This window comes from Phragmites australis, chromosome 15, assembly GCF_958298935.1.
Source record: "Phragmites australis chromosome 15, lpPhrAust1.1, whole genome shotgun sequence".
NCBI lineage: Eukaryota > Viridiplantae > Streptophyta > Magnoliopsida > Poales > Poaceae > Phragmites > Phragmites australis.
The window spans coordinates 17545143-17561883 of NC_084935.1; the positions used below are offsets into that span (position 1 = coordinate 17545143).

The following is a 16741-nucleotide window of genomic DNA, read 5'->3' on the forward strand; positions in this document are numbered from 1 at the left end:
AATGGATGAGTTTCTAAGGACTATTTTGACAAAGAAAACTAAATTTGAAAACTCTGCTCCGTCTTATTTCGTGCGTTCCTTGCTAATACTATTTAAAACCATGCTGCTGACTCTCCTTGTTTTTAAAATGTTGTAGATTGTCCGGACCTGTAAGACTGCGCGTAAGAGTACTAACGGCTGCCTTCCTGCTCGACCTTTGACCCCGACTCGTGCCATGGCCTTTGCAAGACAGTAGCCACCCCGAGTTCAGCGATGGAGCCGTGTCTACCACTCCGACGGACACCGCGCCAGATGGATCCCCGCCAAGCTTTGGGAGATACTTCATAATTTGGGATCCGAGAAGGCAGTAGAATACGTCGGAGTGAAGACTGAGTACGCCGATGCCCCTCCTAAGTGGATGTCACACCCGGTTTTAAGACCAAAACCAGATGTAAACTATATGTATGCCATGATCAGTTTATTCATACATATAGCGACTTCATTAGTGTAACAGACACAGTACTTCTTATTACAACGCTAATTATTACAAAATGACCACACACGGGTCTAAAGAAAAGAAACACCACAGCGGACAAAGAACGGCGCAGCTCAAAGCCAACAGGCAGCCGACCGGGAGTTCCACAAGCCTAGAACTCGGCATCATCTTCAGGGAAGTCATCCTCAGGAAATTCTTCAAAAGTTTCACCTTCTGAAACAGCAAGCGTGAGTATTTCCAATACTCAACAAGTGGGGGAAAATTTAATTTGATATGGTGGCTTGAATCAAGGCTTCCTATTCTCTAGGGTTTCATTTGCATAAAAGCCGATTTTAGCCCTGAACTATGGAAAACAAATTTTATTTTAAACGGGAAAAGATGTACCAAAGATTTTCTTTAACCTCCGAGAACTCAACCGAATTCCCAATCCAAGAAAAACAACCACCCGACTAATCATGTGAGGGTCCATGCTGCTCATAACCGTGAGCACGGCTGAATATTCAGTTTGACACTCTGCAAAGTTTGTACACTTTACCCACGAGTCGTGATCTTCTCTGTTGCCGGCAGCTAATGGTACCTTACATACTTTCGGAGTGTGCGCCAAGAGATCACTACGAGGCTTTTCCAAAGAGTCTCCCAGTTATGCACTTGCCCACTGAGGTTTCACCGCCGTACATAAGTGGACTAACTATTTAATTGGAAAAGGGTGCGAGATATATTCGGATCATAAGAGTTTGTAACGGAGCTACAAGACGCAAAAGGGGGCTTCTGGGTGGTGTGAATGCCACTTTGATGGCGGTGAAGCCTAGCGGGCATGCACATACTGGATGAAACTTTGTAACGGCTTTGTAGTGACTTTCCGGGCAACACACCACTGGCGTGTGTTAAGTGTTTCGCGGACACGACAACAAGGAAAATCATGACTTGTGGGGAAAGCTGGACAACCTCTGCAGAGTGTAAAATTTGATATATCAGCCGTGCTTATGGTTATGAGAGACTTAGATCCTCACATGATTAGCCGAATGGGTTTGGGTTGTTTTGGTCTGTTGGGAGCCTGATGTGGGATTCAGGTGGATGGGAAATATGTGGAGATGTTTCTAGGAGTTGGAGGTCTGCTGATGAATCACCTAGATAAGTAGGATGATTTCATAATACTTCGTTAGTATACTTGGCTTTTATGCAAAACTTTAACTGTTACAGCTTGTTCCTTGTTTAAGCTAGCATGGCATTTTATGTTCCCACACTTGCGGAGTACTAGTTGTACTCACACTTGTTGTTTTTACCCAAATGTCCTCCAAGCGCTGCTCAGACATTGAAGGAGATCCAGATTTCTTCGTTGATGAAGATGAAGACTGCTAGGTTGACGGTTCCCCCATCAATTGCCTGTGGAAGTTGGAGTTTCGCGGAGTTTAGTTGTGTGCTTTTGTTTAAGGCTTTGTAGTCTCTTTATTTGTTCTAGTTAAACGTTGTAATAATGACACTGCGTGTGATACACTGATGAAGTCGCTGCATGTATGAAACTTGATCCTGGTATACATGTGGTTTACATCTGGTTTTGTCCCTTTCTAAAACCGAGTGTGACATCTGTCCTAGCCTTCGCCTGCACGGATGGGCCAACCTTCGAGCTTTGACCAAAGGTACACCATGGTCTTCACCTGTATTTCCTGAAACATCCCTGCAACACCCATTAGTGTTTAGCCACCGGTAGACTTTGACTTGCCATACGAAGTGGGGCGGGAGATCATCCCCAATAGTAGCCCCCTACGGGTAAGGTTCATCTTCAATCGGCCGAGCCTGTAAACTGAAAGATGTGTCTCAACGCCGTCCCCTTCGGCCCGTCGAAGGCTTGCGGGGGCATGTTGCATTTTTGTAGACTTCCGTCTGAACTGTTGGTTGCGGTAACAATATATGTTTTTTTATTATTATTTTTTGTTTTTGGTATGACCATCTTGCCCCTCAACAATCGTTACATAAATGGGCATTAAATGTCTTTGCTGGACACCAAAACATCTTTTCCGGCTTCGTTTCTCCGACGTGTCTCATTTTAACCGCTCTCCTTTTCACTGCTATAAATACAGGTGTGAGGTGATTTCTTTTTACCACGTGCCATTGCTTAAGCTGCAGCTCTCGTACGAAGCATCGCATTCTCTTGCTTTCAAGTTTCTCACCATCTCAGATTTTTCAACTCAGCGTGATGGTGCCGAAGGCTAGGTCGAACCACACGAAGACATATTGGATTGTGCAGATGAAAGTAGATGACGAAGTGCTGGTCAGCCTTGTGAAGGAAGGACTGATCAGTGACATTTCAAAGGTTAGGCTCCCAGGGAGCCACGAGACGTCGGAGCCTACTGATGATGAAGCTGTCATCTTCTTTGACTATTTTTGCGCAGGCCTCCGCTTCCCTTGCGATGATATGGTGACCAAGGTATTGAAATTATTTGAAGTGTACATACACCAACTCACACCCAATACCATTATGAGGCTAGGTCTATTCGCTTGAGCTGCTCGATCTGAAGGAGCAAAAGCGTTAGCCAGGGGCTTTGCCGCTGCCCACCGACTTCATCACCAGCCAAAGCCCGTATTCGCCTGCAGCATGCAAAGCGAAGCACATTATGGGTGTTTAAACTTCACTTATCACGCTAGATTGTCCATGCCCACCATTGTGTACAAAAATAAATGGCCGAAGGACTGGACGCAATGGTAGTTCTACAAGGTGGAACAACAGGAATTTCTTGCTTCAAAATGCGAAGAGGTGAAGGGGAACCGTGCCCCCGATGTGAAATTGAAGGCGTCTACGGCCTGCTCTTCAAACCTTCGCTAGATGCGCGAAGTATTTGTCCACCCGGGGCCTCATAGAAGAATTCATAAGTGCCGGAGTATGGCCCCTTAGCTAGGATTGGAGCATCCTGGAGTTCGGTGAAAAGGGACCGGAGGGGCTCTGCCGTCCCCACCCTTCTGTGCAAGGCTTTAAGGGTACACATACATTTACTATTAATGTTTCTAGATGCACCTTCACTGTCGTTTGCTTACGGTTTTTTGATCTTCGCCAGACCTATCGGTGGTCGAAGTTGAAGCGAGGGCTACGATGCTGCTTGGGAGGTTCATGCCGTTCGAAGCCCAGTTATGTGCTGAGGTCTTGGCCGAAGTCTAAACTGAGTCTTGGAGTACAGGGGCCTTTCCTACAGGGATAGGACGAAGACCAGCTCCTGCAAGGTCCTGGAGAGGGTTCCCCGGCTGAGGACATCAGCGAAGAACTCCCCACTAGTGGCTCGAGAAAGCGAAGACACCCGGATCATTCGCCACAAGGAGGCCGAAAGAAGAAGGCTCTGGCCCTCAGGAAGAGGCCTCGCGAGGTTGCATTTGACGATGTTCGCGAGGAGGTAACTCCCGAGGGTTTAGTGGCATTGCGCGCTGTGCCCCTATGGCAAGAGCTACCCAAGGGCACTCAGGGTCTCTGCCCCTCACTGAAGTCATCATTTTGCTCTCGCATGGATCTTCCCACGCTAATCCTGAGCGATAATGAGGATCCATCAATACGTGCACCATCGTTGAAACTACGGCCAGGGATGCCGAGGTCGAAGGGGCTGAAAATATCGAGGCAGTAGCTGACTCTTCATCCTCTTCGTCCTCGAGCTCGTCCTCCGACAAGTCATCTGGTGGCCATAGAGCCACCGAGACGGAGGAGTCTACGCCCACCATGCCCCACCGTGGCGGGAAAGGACTGATGATCCATGGTGGGTTGATTAACGCGAAGGCTATCGAGCCTGAGGCATTTAAGATGTCATTGTTTGAACCAATCTCTGGGGAGGTTAGCGATGCCAAGATAATCTTCAGCACCTTCGTCCTACCCGAGCTTGAGATATCCCTCTTCGGGAAGCCTGCCACCGAGCTCCTTGACGCTTCCGACGTGGCGATTGTGAAGGTATATTCCTATGTTTTATTATGTTTATCTATTGCCTTGTGTCATTTTGTTACTCGTTCTCATACCCTGCGACGTCCTAGGCTATGCTTATCTCGCAGGCTCAGCACAAGCAAGCGGAAAATTACAAAGCCCGCGCTAGGAATGCGGAGGCACAAAGGGACATGTTACAGAAGCGGGCGGAAAAAGCCAAAGGCCAGAAGCACGAATTTGCACGTTGAGCGAGGGAAGCTGAGGCGCGCCTGCAACAACATGAGAAGGAACTAAGCTCCCTCTGCTCAGAGAAACAGAGCGCCGAAGAAGAGGTCAAATGCTTGTGACAAAATCTACAATCATCCAAAGAGCAAGTCTCGGACCTACAGGCGCTCTGCACTGCTGAAACCGCTAAAACGCAGCAGTTGCATGAAGAGCTGAGTGAGGCGAAGGCTTTGTTCGAAGATGCGCTGAATGTACTTGGAGAGCTAGAGCCGAAGGCCGTTGCTGCCTGCGAAGCCATAAGTAGCACTTTTGAAGGGATTGGTGTTTCGGCCACGCCTCCAACACTTGATATTTTCGGCTGGGTGGTCTCATAGGGTGGATTATTGAAACCAGCGAAAGCCTTCTCCCTGCGGCTCAATTGTACGGTGACTTCTACGCAATGGTCTCAGCCTAGAGCCTTGTACAATCAATTGAAATGACTGGCTACGACCATCACGTTGCACTTCAGAAGCACACCTTCCGGTATCCAACAAATACGTCTACTTTTGGCCGTGTTGAGGGTGTTGAAGGCCACCGCTCGATCATTCACCACCAATTATTGGTGTAGACATAGCCGCAATCTCGCCCTCCTGGAGGCGGAGATCAACCGCCAGCGAGTACATTGTTTCTTATTATCACTTTTATTTAATTGGTTCAGTCTTGTGCTTATTGAAGAAATCTTTCTGTTGCAGGTGAAGGCGAGGGACGACCCTTCCGCTAAAGCCACGACTGCGACGACCGAAGAGACAGGGAAGATGTGATGAAATAGCGCGAAGCGTCATATTGACTCTTGAAATTTTGTTATAAACTGAGGCAATATAATATATATTAGCAATGTAATATATGCTATTTTTACTTGTCACCAAAACTTTTTGACTATTTGCGCTCCCTGCGCAGGTCCTCCCCTCAGACACTACGCAGGTAGCCGAAGACACTGTTCCCATTACTGTGATGCGGGACAATTTTTGTGTGTCTTGGTCCTGCTGGGACTCCTTCTGCCGCCGCCATCTAGATATTGAATTCGAACGGTACTGGGGGGCAAAGTGTAGGGCATACGACATGATGAATAACAAAACCAAAGAATTTTGGAGATCTTTTAACCCTTCAGCTTTGGTTACTCGTAGAGCTGAGTGCAATTCGCGTCGGATTGCGCGCGAAGACGTCGAACCTCCACCTACTCTCATCGATCTAAAGCCCAAGCCAGAGGACGACAATGACGGATTCCTGCCTCACCAGCCTCAGCTTTGTTACCACCGAGGGCCCTCTTCACAGTTTGTGTAACACACCGAAAGTGGGAGCGCCCCTCATGTATCTCCCTCCTCTTCATCTTCTTATGTTGGGTCCCCATTGGACCCAACGATGCCTTTTCATGCTAGTCAAGGCATAGCCTTTCAATTTGGTTTTAGTCGATGGTATAAGGATTTTTTGATCCTGATATTGATCACTTTGCAGAATAAAAGTGTTTTTTACAACTGAAGTTACTTCATTTTGGGCGGTTGAGTTGTTCGTTCGGCGGCACTGTGCTTGAAGTGTGATCTCAATAAAGCCGTTTCGTGATGCTGTCTAAGGTTAGGAACATTTTGCAATGACACGTGCGAAGCCTTCCTCGGCAAACGCTGTTCACCCGACTCTAGGGCTGCAGGAACTTTGAGAGAACTACCTGCGAAGCGTTTTCTTGAGTGTCGTCATCCCCGATATTTTAGCCAGGGGGACGCTTCGGCGGCAGTGAAAGTTAAGGACTGCTGAGAACGTCGTCCCTCCCCGACTTTTTGTCGTAGGTACCTTTGGCAGCGATTCAAGTTAAGTATTGTTCCGAGAACACTGTCCCCCTTGACTTTTTGCCGTACGTACCTTCGGCAGATGGAACCTTATTCCTCGTGTTGTAATTCCTATCTATTATCTCTTTTTGTTTTTATTTCTGAAGCTTTGTTTTTCTTCGGTGTGGGGGCATGCACTCTTAGCCCCCGACTTTTGGCCGAGAGGTGCGCCGCCTTCTTTTAGGTCATGCAGCACTTCAGCTTTTTTCTTCTGAAGGTTTGTTTCTCCTTCGGTGCGGGGGGCAGGAACTCTTAGCCCCTGACTTTTTGCCGAGAAGTGCACCGCCTTCATTTAGGTCAAGGGGCACTTCAGGATTTTTCTTCCGAAGGTTGGTTTTTCCTTCGGTGCGGGGGCATGCACTCTTAGCTCTCGATTTTTTGCCGAGAAGTGTGCCGCCTTCTTTTAGGTCGAGCAACACTTCGGCTTTTTCTTCCGAAGGTTTGTTTTCCCTTTGGTGCGGGGGCAGCCACTCTTAACCCCCGACTTTTTGCCGAGAAGTGCGCCGCCTTCTTTTAGGTCGAGCGACACTTCAGCTTTTTTATTTTAAAGGTTTGTTTTTCCTTCGGTTCGGGGGCAGGCACTCTTAGCCCCTGACTTTTTTTGCCAAGAAGTGCGCCGCCTTCTTTTAGGTCGAATGGCACTTTGGCTTTTTATTCCAAAGGTTTGTTTTTCCTTCGATGCGGGGGCAAGCACTCTTAGCCCCTGACATTTTGCTGAGAAGTGCGCCACCTTCTTTTAGGTCGAGTGGCACTTCGGCTTTGTATAATTTTTTTTCCTTGACACTTCGCACCTCAAGTTTTGCCATGAATTTTTGGTGCGCTCCTCGTTGATTGGAGTGCCGCCTTGTTCTAAAGGGCTGCCACACTTCGACGATGAGTTATTCATACTCAAACCAAAGAGCATTCTTTTTTGGGGGTATTTCCATATATGTTGATGTTTACAAAGGTCCATGCCTCATTAAAAACCTCACGCCCTAACGAAGGGTTCCCTCTGTGAGGAAAAGAATGCAGATCCTGTACATTTTTTATTACATGAAAAGAAAACAAAATTACATAAATGCTGCCCTGGCACGGGTGCTTCGATCAGAGATGTGAAGACTTTCATCGTTACTACATGTAGAACTTGCGAAGGTTGTCTGCATTCCAAGTATGCGGGAGCTCCCCACCCTCCAGAATAGCCAAGTGATATGAACCGGGCCTTAACGACCTCTTGACCAAGAAGGGGCCGTCCCACTTGCTTTGCAGTTTTTCCACTGATGAAGCATTGCTGAGTCTTCATAGTACCAGATCCCCAGGGGCGAAGTTCTTTAAGGATATTTTCTTGTCTCTCCACCTTCTAGTCTCCTCCTAGTATTTGTTCAAATTTTCGGCAGCCTGCAATCTCACTTCTCGAGCACATCTTTTGATGTTAATTCTTTGCTTTGCGCTGATTCATTTGTGACCCTAAATGATTTGTTCTTACATTCTTTTGGAGTCATCGCCTCTTCGCCGAAGAGCAGGCGAAATAGTGTGAAACCGGTTGGTCTTGTTACTGTTGTTCTTACAGACCATAAGACCTTTAGCAGCTCTTCGACCCATTTCCCTTTCGCTAGGCCTTACAGACGCCTCGCAACACCAATGAAGACGATGCCATTCGCCCTTTCCACGACTCCATTTTACTGTGGGTGATATACGGATGCGAAATGGACTTTGATTCCCAAGCCTTCGCAGACTTGCCAGAATCCTACACTATCAAATTGGGTGCCATTGTCCACGGTCACTTTGCGCGGGACTCCGAAATGGCAGATGATGTTTTGCCACAAGAATTTTTGGATATTTTTTGATGCTATATTCACGAGCGGCATTGCCTCCACCCATTTGGAGAAGTATTCGACTGCAACGACAGCATAGCACAAGTTCCCAGGAGCGGCCGACAGCTGGCCGACAATGTCAATTCCCCACCGTGTTAATGGCCAAATTCGTGGAATGAGCTGTGTCTTCATTGAAGGCCTATTTGACCCCTTCGCCCAGTACTGGCATTACATACAATTTCAGACTATGTAATCCGCATCACTGAGCGCCTTCGGCCAAAAGAATCCCTATCTGTATACCTTTCTGACTAAGGTTCGAGTGCCTACATGCGAGCCACACAGTCCCCCATGTATTTCTCTCAGCAAACTTTGTCCTTCTTCCTAAGATATGCATCGCAGCAAAGGTGCACAAACTCCGACCTTGTACAAATCATTTCCCACAATTTTGTAGTTTCTATCTCTTTGGGCCATGACTTTCGCTTCAACATTATCTTCGGGCTCGTGATAGCCACGAAGGTAAGACATTATTGGAGAGCGCCAATCTTCGCTTTCAATTATAGAAACTGAACGTGTTATCCATGAAGAGTCGTTTATAGCTGGCATGCTCAACTTTTGGTAGAATACATCTAGCGGTATTGGCAGATTTTGTGCAGTGGCCTTTGCGATGTCATCTGCTTCGAAGTTGTCATTCCTCGATATACTCTTGACCATGAACCCCAGGAAGTGCTTTTCCATGCTTCGGACTACTTCCCTGTACCTAACAACCCCAGGAATGTCTTGTCAATCTGGCTTGCTATTACTTTAGAGTTCATCTTAACCAACACCCTTCGGGTGCCCAAAACTTTCGCCTTGCGAAGGCCAAGGAGGACGGCTTTGTACTCTACGACATTGTTTGTTGATCGAAATTCTAGTCTGGCAGCATATCTTAATTTTTCCCCTGTAGGAGAAGATAGTACGACCGCTGTACCTGCTCCTGTGGCCTCCTAGGCCCCGTCGCAATATGCAATCTAGACCGGGTCTGACGGTTCTTCTACTGGGGCTTCGTCAAGCGGCGTCCATTCTGCTACGAAGTCCGCTAATGCCTGGAACTTCATCGCTGTTCTTGCCACAAAAACTATCACCTGTGGGGTGACCTCTGTAGCCCATTTTGCCATCATTCCTGTAGCTTCCCGATTTTCAAACATGTTGCGAAGGGGTAGGGAGGTTGGCACTGTAATCTTGTGAACTGTGAAGTAATGGCGAAGCTTGCGCGATGCCATTACTAGTGCATATGCCACCTTTTCCATTTCGGTGTAGAATCTCTTCAGGCCCGCAAGAGCTTCTGACACGTAATATATTAGAAACTGTTGTAGCTTGTTATTTTCTTGCCTCTCCTGCACAAGTACGACGCTTACTACCGAAGCGGATGCCGCTATGTACAACAAGAAATCAGCCTCAGGATCAGGACTGGATAGGGCTGTGAGCTTCGTTAGATAGTTCTTCAGTTCGTCAAAGGCTTCTTGCTGCTCCGTGCCCCATTTGAATGAGTCGCAACTTTTTAATGTCTTGAAGAAAGGTAGGCTTCGCTTTGCGGATTTTGCAATGAACCGATTCTGCGCCGCCAACCTGCCTGCCAAGCATTGTGCTTGTTTTCTACTCTACAGAGGTTTCATGTCTATTATTGCCTGGATTTTTTGGGGTTCTACTTTGATGCCCCTCTTCGACACCAAGAACCCTAATAGCCTCCCGGACTGTACTCCAAAGGCGCATTTTTCTGGGTTTAGCTTTAGCCTTGCCCTTCGCAAATTTTCGAAGGCTTCCCATAAGTCTTCGAGATGTTGGCTCTTTCTGGCACTCTTGACCACTCTGTCGTCAACGTATGCCAGGGCACTTCGCCCTATTTGTGAACTTAACACTATTTGCACCAACTTGGTGAAGGTAGCGCTAGCATTTCGGAGGCCAAAGGGCATCCTCACAAAGCAATATATGCCGAAGGAGGTTCTGAAACTTGTCTTCTCCTCATCCTCCTTCGCCATCCAAACTTGGTGGTACCCAGAGTATGCATCTAGGAAACTCAACATTTCACAACCGGCAGCAGAGTTCACCAATTGATCAATTCTAGGTAATGGGAAATCATCCTTCGGACAAGCCCTGTTTAGGTCCGTGAAGTCTACGCACATTCTTCACTTGTCATTACTTTTCCTAACTAGCACTAGGTTTAACAGCCACTCTGAGTTCAGCACTTCACGTATCACGCCAGCATCGAGCAGCTTCTTTACTTCAGCCTTTGCTGTTTCTTCCCTTTCTTTCGAAGCTTTCTGAAGCTTTTGCTTCTTTGGCTTCGCGCTGGGGTCTACATTTAAAGTGTACTGAATGATTTCCCTACTGACTCCTTGCAGGTCCTTTGGAGACTAGGCGAAGACATCCTCGTTGCTGTGAAGGAACATTATCAATTCTCGCTGGTCTTCCTCTGGGACCTCCGCCCCTATGATGATTTTTTTATCTGGCTTATCTGGATGTAGTGGCACTATTTTGGTCTCCCCTTCCGGTGTAGCCTTCGCCACCTTCTTTACCTTTAGCTGGACCTCACATTCCCTGAGATCCGTCGAAGGCTCCGTCACCACATGGACATTTCACCAACCTGGAGTGATTACTACTTCGATTCTATGGGCCACTTGCTGATCTCCGAGCACTGTTATGACGCCTTCGGGACCTGGCATCATCATACACAGATATGCATGGTGCGGTATTACTCCGAATGTGTTCAGGACTCCCCGCCCGAATATCGCATTATATGGATAGTTGATATCGACCACATCGAAGGTAATGTCCTCCGTCCAGAAATTTGACCCTTCACAAATGACATTTGGATTGTTATCTTTCCCAAAGCGTTGATTGCGTTTCCTCTGAAGCCTAGCAATGGAGACCCAGCCTGGTCCAGGTTGCTTCGCCGTAGACCCATTTTGTTGAAGGCATCCAAAAAGATGATATCCGCCAAGCTTCCACCATCTATCAGGATTCTATGCACTTCATTTCCCGAAATGTTTGCTGTAACCATGAAGGCATCAGTGTGTGGGTAATCTAGAACCCTCATGTCATCTTGTGAGAATGTTATTGGCACATTGGACAACCTTGAGTGAACGTAAGTTGGCCCTACGCCAACGTGGTTAACCCTTCGCACATATTCTTTTGGCTACCTCTTGGACTCTGTCTCCTGATTAGATCCTCCTGAGATTGCCAACACCACGTTGTATCCATGATTTACCGTGTTCACCGACCTGCTGGTCTTCGGTGGTGCTTCGATCGCTGGTCTCGGTGGAGGCGGAGGTAGCTACCCTTGGAAGGCCAATTGTCCAATCATCTGATCCAGCTGAGCTAAGGCTACGGGGGCATATTGTTGTGCTGGCGTGAGCATCAGTTGCCACTAGTTAGAGAATGTCGTGCCTAGATTGTGGTTTTCCCATGCTTCGCGTCACTTGAACTGTGTGGCGTGGTGTACGATTCTTGCTTGATTGAAGGATTTCTTCACTAAGCTTTCTTTTATGGCCATGACCTATTGGCACTACTTGGTCCTATGACCGGCTCCTTCGTCATGTAACTTGCAGTAGAACATGGCCGGGTCCTGCGGAGCCCATCCACCTCGACCTCCTCGGCCTCGGCCTTTACCACTTCGGCCTCCTCGAGTAGCCCCACTTTGCCCTTCGCTTATCGCTTGAGCAACTTCGACTGGGCCAGAGTCTATCTGATTGACCTCTTTTTGCCTTGTTGTGTATTCAAATGCTTCAGCTTTTGTCACATGCCTCAATTAGTCTCTGGAGTGGCCAGCGCCTGCCTCTTTGGCTGACGTATTTGTTTTTATTGCTTCTGAGGCTACCATTCCATTTTTCCTCCAAAGGTGGTCGAGCTCGGATCTTGCATATTCTTCCATCTTGTTGAGCAGCTCTTGTACACTCCCTGGCCTCTTTCTTGTAAGCTTTCCTGGCGGGAGTCCCCCTCTGATGCCATGTATGGTGGCATCGATGATTGTGTCTTCGCTCAGCCCCTTCGCCTGATAGCGGATGTGTACAAAGCGACGTATATAGCTCTGTAATGTCTCTATTGGCAGCTGCTTCACTGCGAAGAGGTCGTTCGTGGTAATCCTGTCTGCCCGATTTCCCTGGAAATTGCTGCACAGGGCATTGCGCAGTTGCTCCCACGAATAGATGGATCCCGGAGGCAACGAGGAGTACCACGACCTTGCTATCCCTTTTATAGCCAATACAAAGGCCTTCACCAGTGTTGCGTCGTCTCCACCAGCGGATTCGACTGTCGCTTCAAAACTCATTACAAATGATCTTGGATCTGACTCTCCGTCGAACATTACTACTCTAGGCATTTCGATGCCCGAAGGCCACGGCTGGTTTTGCAGGCCAATGGATAACGGGGACTCTAGGTTGCATGCGGATCACCGTCGCCGAAGGTGCTGCACCAGTCATGTCGTGACTTCCGACGGTGTCACATGGCGAGCTGTTTCCTCTGCGTGATGTAGCATATCATCTTCTTGCATTTTCTCCAGTGTTTTCCAGGCTTCCTCCGCCCGCTTGCGATATTCCGCCGCTTTTCGACTTGCCACCATGCTATCCAACATGTGCTTTTTCTGCGCAATCTGCCTCTCCAGTTCTTCGGCTTCCATCCAGGCTGTTCTTTCCTCCTGTGTTTCATCTTCATCTTCATATTCTGTGAAGTCATCCAGGTCTTCCCACTCTTCATCTCGCGCCTTTCCTCCTTCTTTTGCCGAAGGCTCAAGGCGTGCGAGATCGCTTATTTCTATGACCTGCACCGGTGCTGAGTTTTCCTAGATGGCTGCTCCGTGCCTGTCTTCGTTGTCTCCTAGTGGTGTGACATCAACACCGTAGTGCTGTTCGCGCCCACTGGAAGCTCCTTCGGCTGAAGCGTTGCTTGAGCCTGGTAGCGCCGAAGGGGATCTTTCAGCTGAAGCTCCGGCTGCAGCCTAAGGCTCCGGCAATGCCTCTGATGTACCAATTGGCTTCGTCTTCTTTTTGGGTGGCATGGCTTCGGTCCGTTCGATCCCCATGGTCGGCGCCAATTGTTGGAACCGAAGTCCTGAACAAGGAAAGCCTTCGCTCCGAGGGAAAGCCGAAGGCTCCTGGGTGTGACACGTGTTTAGAGGAAAATAATCTTAATTCTCCTCCATCTTAGGTACAGTATGGCCTTATTTATAGCTCATAATCAACCATTTGAGGTCTTCGGCCAATCTCATGGCTGCGCTAAAGGCTCCTCCCAAGATTCCAATCGAAGGTTTGCCACGAGCTTTGCTCATGCCCTCCGGCGCCATGAGTTGATCTTCGGCCTTCGGCCAAAGATACGCTAGTACCTTCGCACCCTTTGGTTAGCGGAATCGCACCTTCGACTCCTGATTGAAGGCCTGTCGATGCCTTCGCCGACGCGGATGACAGGAACAGTAGACGTGCCTCCGGGCTTCGACCGAAGGTCCATCCTGGCTGCGCCCACATGGATGGGCCAACCTTCGGGCTTCGACCGAAGGTACGCCATGGTCTTCGCCTACATTTCCTGAAACATTCCTGCAACACCCATGAGTGTCTAGCCACCGGTAGACTTCGACTTGCCATACAAAGGGGGGTGAGAGATCATCCCTAACAAAATGAAAAAGTTTACACTCATAATTGTCTTTAGCACCATATTGTACAAACTAGAAAGAAGACATCTGAACACAGTGCTACAGCTTAGTGCAAAATAGGAATTAGTTCATGCTTCAAATTGCATGGTGAAACAGATCACAGATAGACTATTGCACCAAATCGAAGCAGATCTGAGCAGTGAGCACCTCCTATTGTAGTCTTGTTTCGGCTTCCGGTAGAAATCCTGATTAGCACTTGCGCGCAAGGCGTGTCGCTCGTGCCTATGGTTGTCATGGCGTCGCCATAATGACGATATGGTGACATGGTGGTGGTTTGGATCTCGCCACAGCGATGCCACGGCGCTAGCATCTATGGCGTCCGCCATATCGTCATGGCATCTCTGTGGTGCCGATAAGGCATCATGTGGTGTCTAGTTTCATGAGGTGGGTGCCATACCATTCGACGGAGGGGATTAGAAGGGGGATGAGAGATCGAGTGGTCACAGACCGAGAGAGAGAGAGAGCGCCTGGCCCGCTACTGCCGCCGAGACCGCTCCTCATCACAGCGTCACCCTCAGATCTGTTCGACGTGTCGCAATCAGATCTGATTGCCGCGCCGCCGGCCACCTCGACGTCCGCCAACTGGACGTTCGCTACCCCCGCCGCCACCGTCGTCGCCTTGTGCCCGTGTCCCAAGCCGACCCCTCCTGGAAGTCTGCCGCCGCCACCGTCGCCCGAGAAGGTATGCTCTCTACCTCTCTCCTCTTTCTACTATGTTCTCTCTACGTGGTGATGTTAGGCGGTCAGTAGGTAGTAGGCACAAATGTGATGTACTGGTGTTAGGCAATAGGCATATGTTAGCACTTAGCACATTATGGTTCTAGCGTTCTGCACATCTACGAGCACTGCACATATGATGTATTGATGTTAGACACAAATCTCTGTGTTGTGATGTTACTATGTTAGGCCATGAGACACATATATGGTGTTAGGCATATGTTAGCACATATGTTATACTTAAACATATGTGATGGATTGGCTATGGCCTATGTGATCTATTAGCAGATCTTCTATACATGGCTGTTATGTTAGGCCATTAGGCAGTAGGAACATCTTTTAATTATTGGTAGTTAGCACTAGTTCTTAGTTCTTGTAGTCTATTGCCAATGATTAACAGCAGTTAGAACTAGTTCTTCACTTCTTCTGTTAGTATTTTGCAATATTCTAAGTTGTTGCTACATTTTTTCAAATCATGGCTACTGAAAGAACTGGAAATGCGGAGGCTTCGGACGCTGCATCAAAGTATGATCCAAAGACTGATCCAAGGCAGAAGCCGGCAAGGTCAACTGATTCATGGTGGAAATATGCATTTTGGCCGACCATTGGTAATAAAGATCTCTTGCAGTGTTGCTTGTGTGATAGAACTGTAATTGGAGGAATTACAAGGCTCAAGGAGCATCTTGTGGGTGGTTATGGAGATATTCTGAAGTGTGTCAAAACCACATCAGCTATCGCTCAAGAGATGCAAGCTGCTTTGAAGAGTAAGAATAGACCACTTCCGCTTGATGATGAAGGAGGGCTTCAAGGAGAATATGATGATGGGATTTATGTGATAGAGGAGTCCCAAGATGTTACTAGAAGCATTGTTAATCCTAGTTCAGGGACAACTGCCAAAAGGAAAAAATCTACCCCTAAGTTCAAAGCACCAAAAGAACTCAACACAAAGTCAGTTGGTTCAATGCTTAGGAGAACTCCAAAAGAGGTAGTGGAAGAAAGACATTTGAAGGGTTCTTCTCAAATAAGTATCCAAGCTAGCATCAGGACAAAGGAAGAAAGAGATGCTGTCAACTTGGACTGGGCCAGGTTCTTTTATGAGTGTGGCATACCATTCAATGCCGCAAATTCTAGGCAGCTTCAGATTGCTATAGAGGCCACTACACAATATGGTTCTGGGTACAAGCCTCCTACCTACCATGAGCTTAGGGAGCCATTGCTCGAGAAGGTTGCTAAGGAGACATATGATTTGAGGAATAAACATGAGGATGCATGGAAGCAATATGGCTGCACATTGATATCAGATGGATGGACGGATAGGAGAGGGCACCATTTGATCAGCTTCCTAGTCAATAGTCCAGTGGTGACTTTCTTCTTGGAGTTAGTTGATGCATCAGGTGAAGTTCATGATCAAGTGATGCTAGCTGATTTGTTAGAGAAGAGAATAACACATATTGGAGTAGATAAAGTTGTGCAAGTTGTCACTGACAATGGGCTAACTATAAGGCAGCGGGCAAGCTTCTCATGGAGAGGTTTCCTACACTTTAGTGGACACCTTGTGCTGCACATTGCTTGGATCTTATGTTGAAAGATGTAGGGAAGTTGAAGGAATTCAAAAAGCCTATCTCACATGTTCGCCATGTTACTACTTTCATCTATAGGCATGGAAGACTTCTTAGTGCAATGTGGGAGAAGACAGGAAGTAGGAATCTTGTGACACCAGCAGCAACTCGGTTTGCTACCACATTTCTCACCTTGCAAAGTTTGTACAAGTATAGAGATGCACTGAGATATCTGTTTACCTCGGATGATTGGACTAGTTGCAAACTAGCAAGACAAAGGCTCGGAAAAAGGTGTATGATATTGTGCTTTCTAGGGAGTTCTGGAACTCCGCTGAGGATTGCCTTAGAGCTTCTCTACCACTTATCATTGTGTTGAGGGTGGTTGATGGTGATGAGAGGCCTGCCATGCCAGAGGTTGCTTCTCTCATGAATCATGCAAAAGAGAGGATAAAGGTTGCCTTATGTACTAAAAATAAGAGAAGCTTAAAGAGAATGATGAATATATTGGGCACCTAAAGGGTTGTTTTAATGATGTGCTTGCACGAATGGT

General features: G+C 47.7%; 1 protein-coding gene across 1 annotated transcript; it reads left to right on the forward strand.

The window, feature by feature from the left end:
* The first annotated feature begins 15107 nt into the window (after positions 1–15107).
* LOC133892172 (uncharacterized) lies at positions 15108–16217 on the forward strand. Its single transcript, XM_062332888.1, has one exon. The coding sequence runs from the start codon at positions 15108–15110 to the stop codon at positions 16215–16217; it is 1110 nt and encodes a 369-aa protein (XP_062188872.1).
* Positions 16218–16741: the final 524 nt, after the last annotated feature.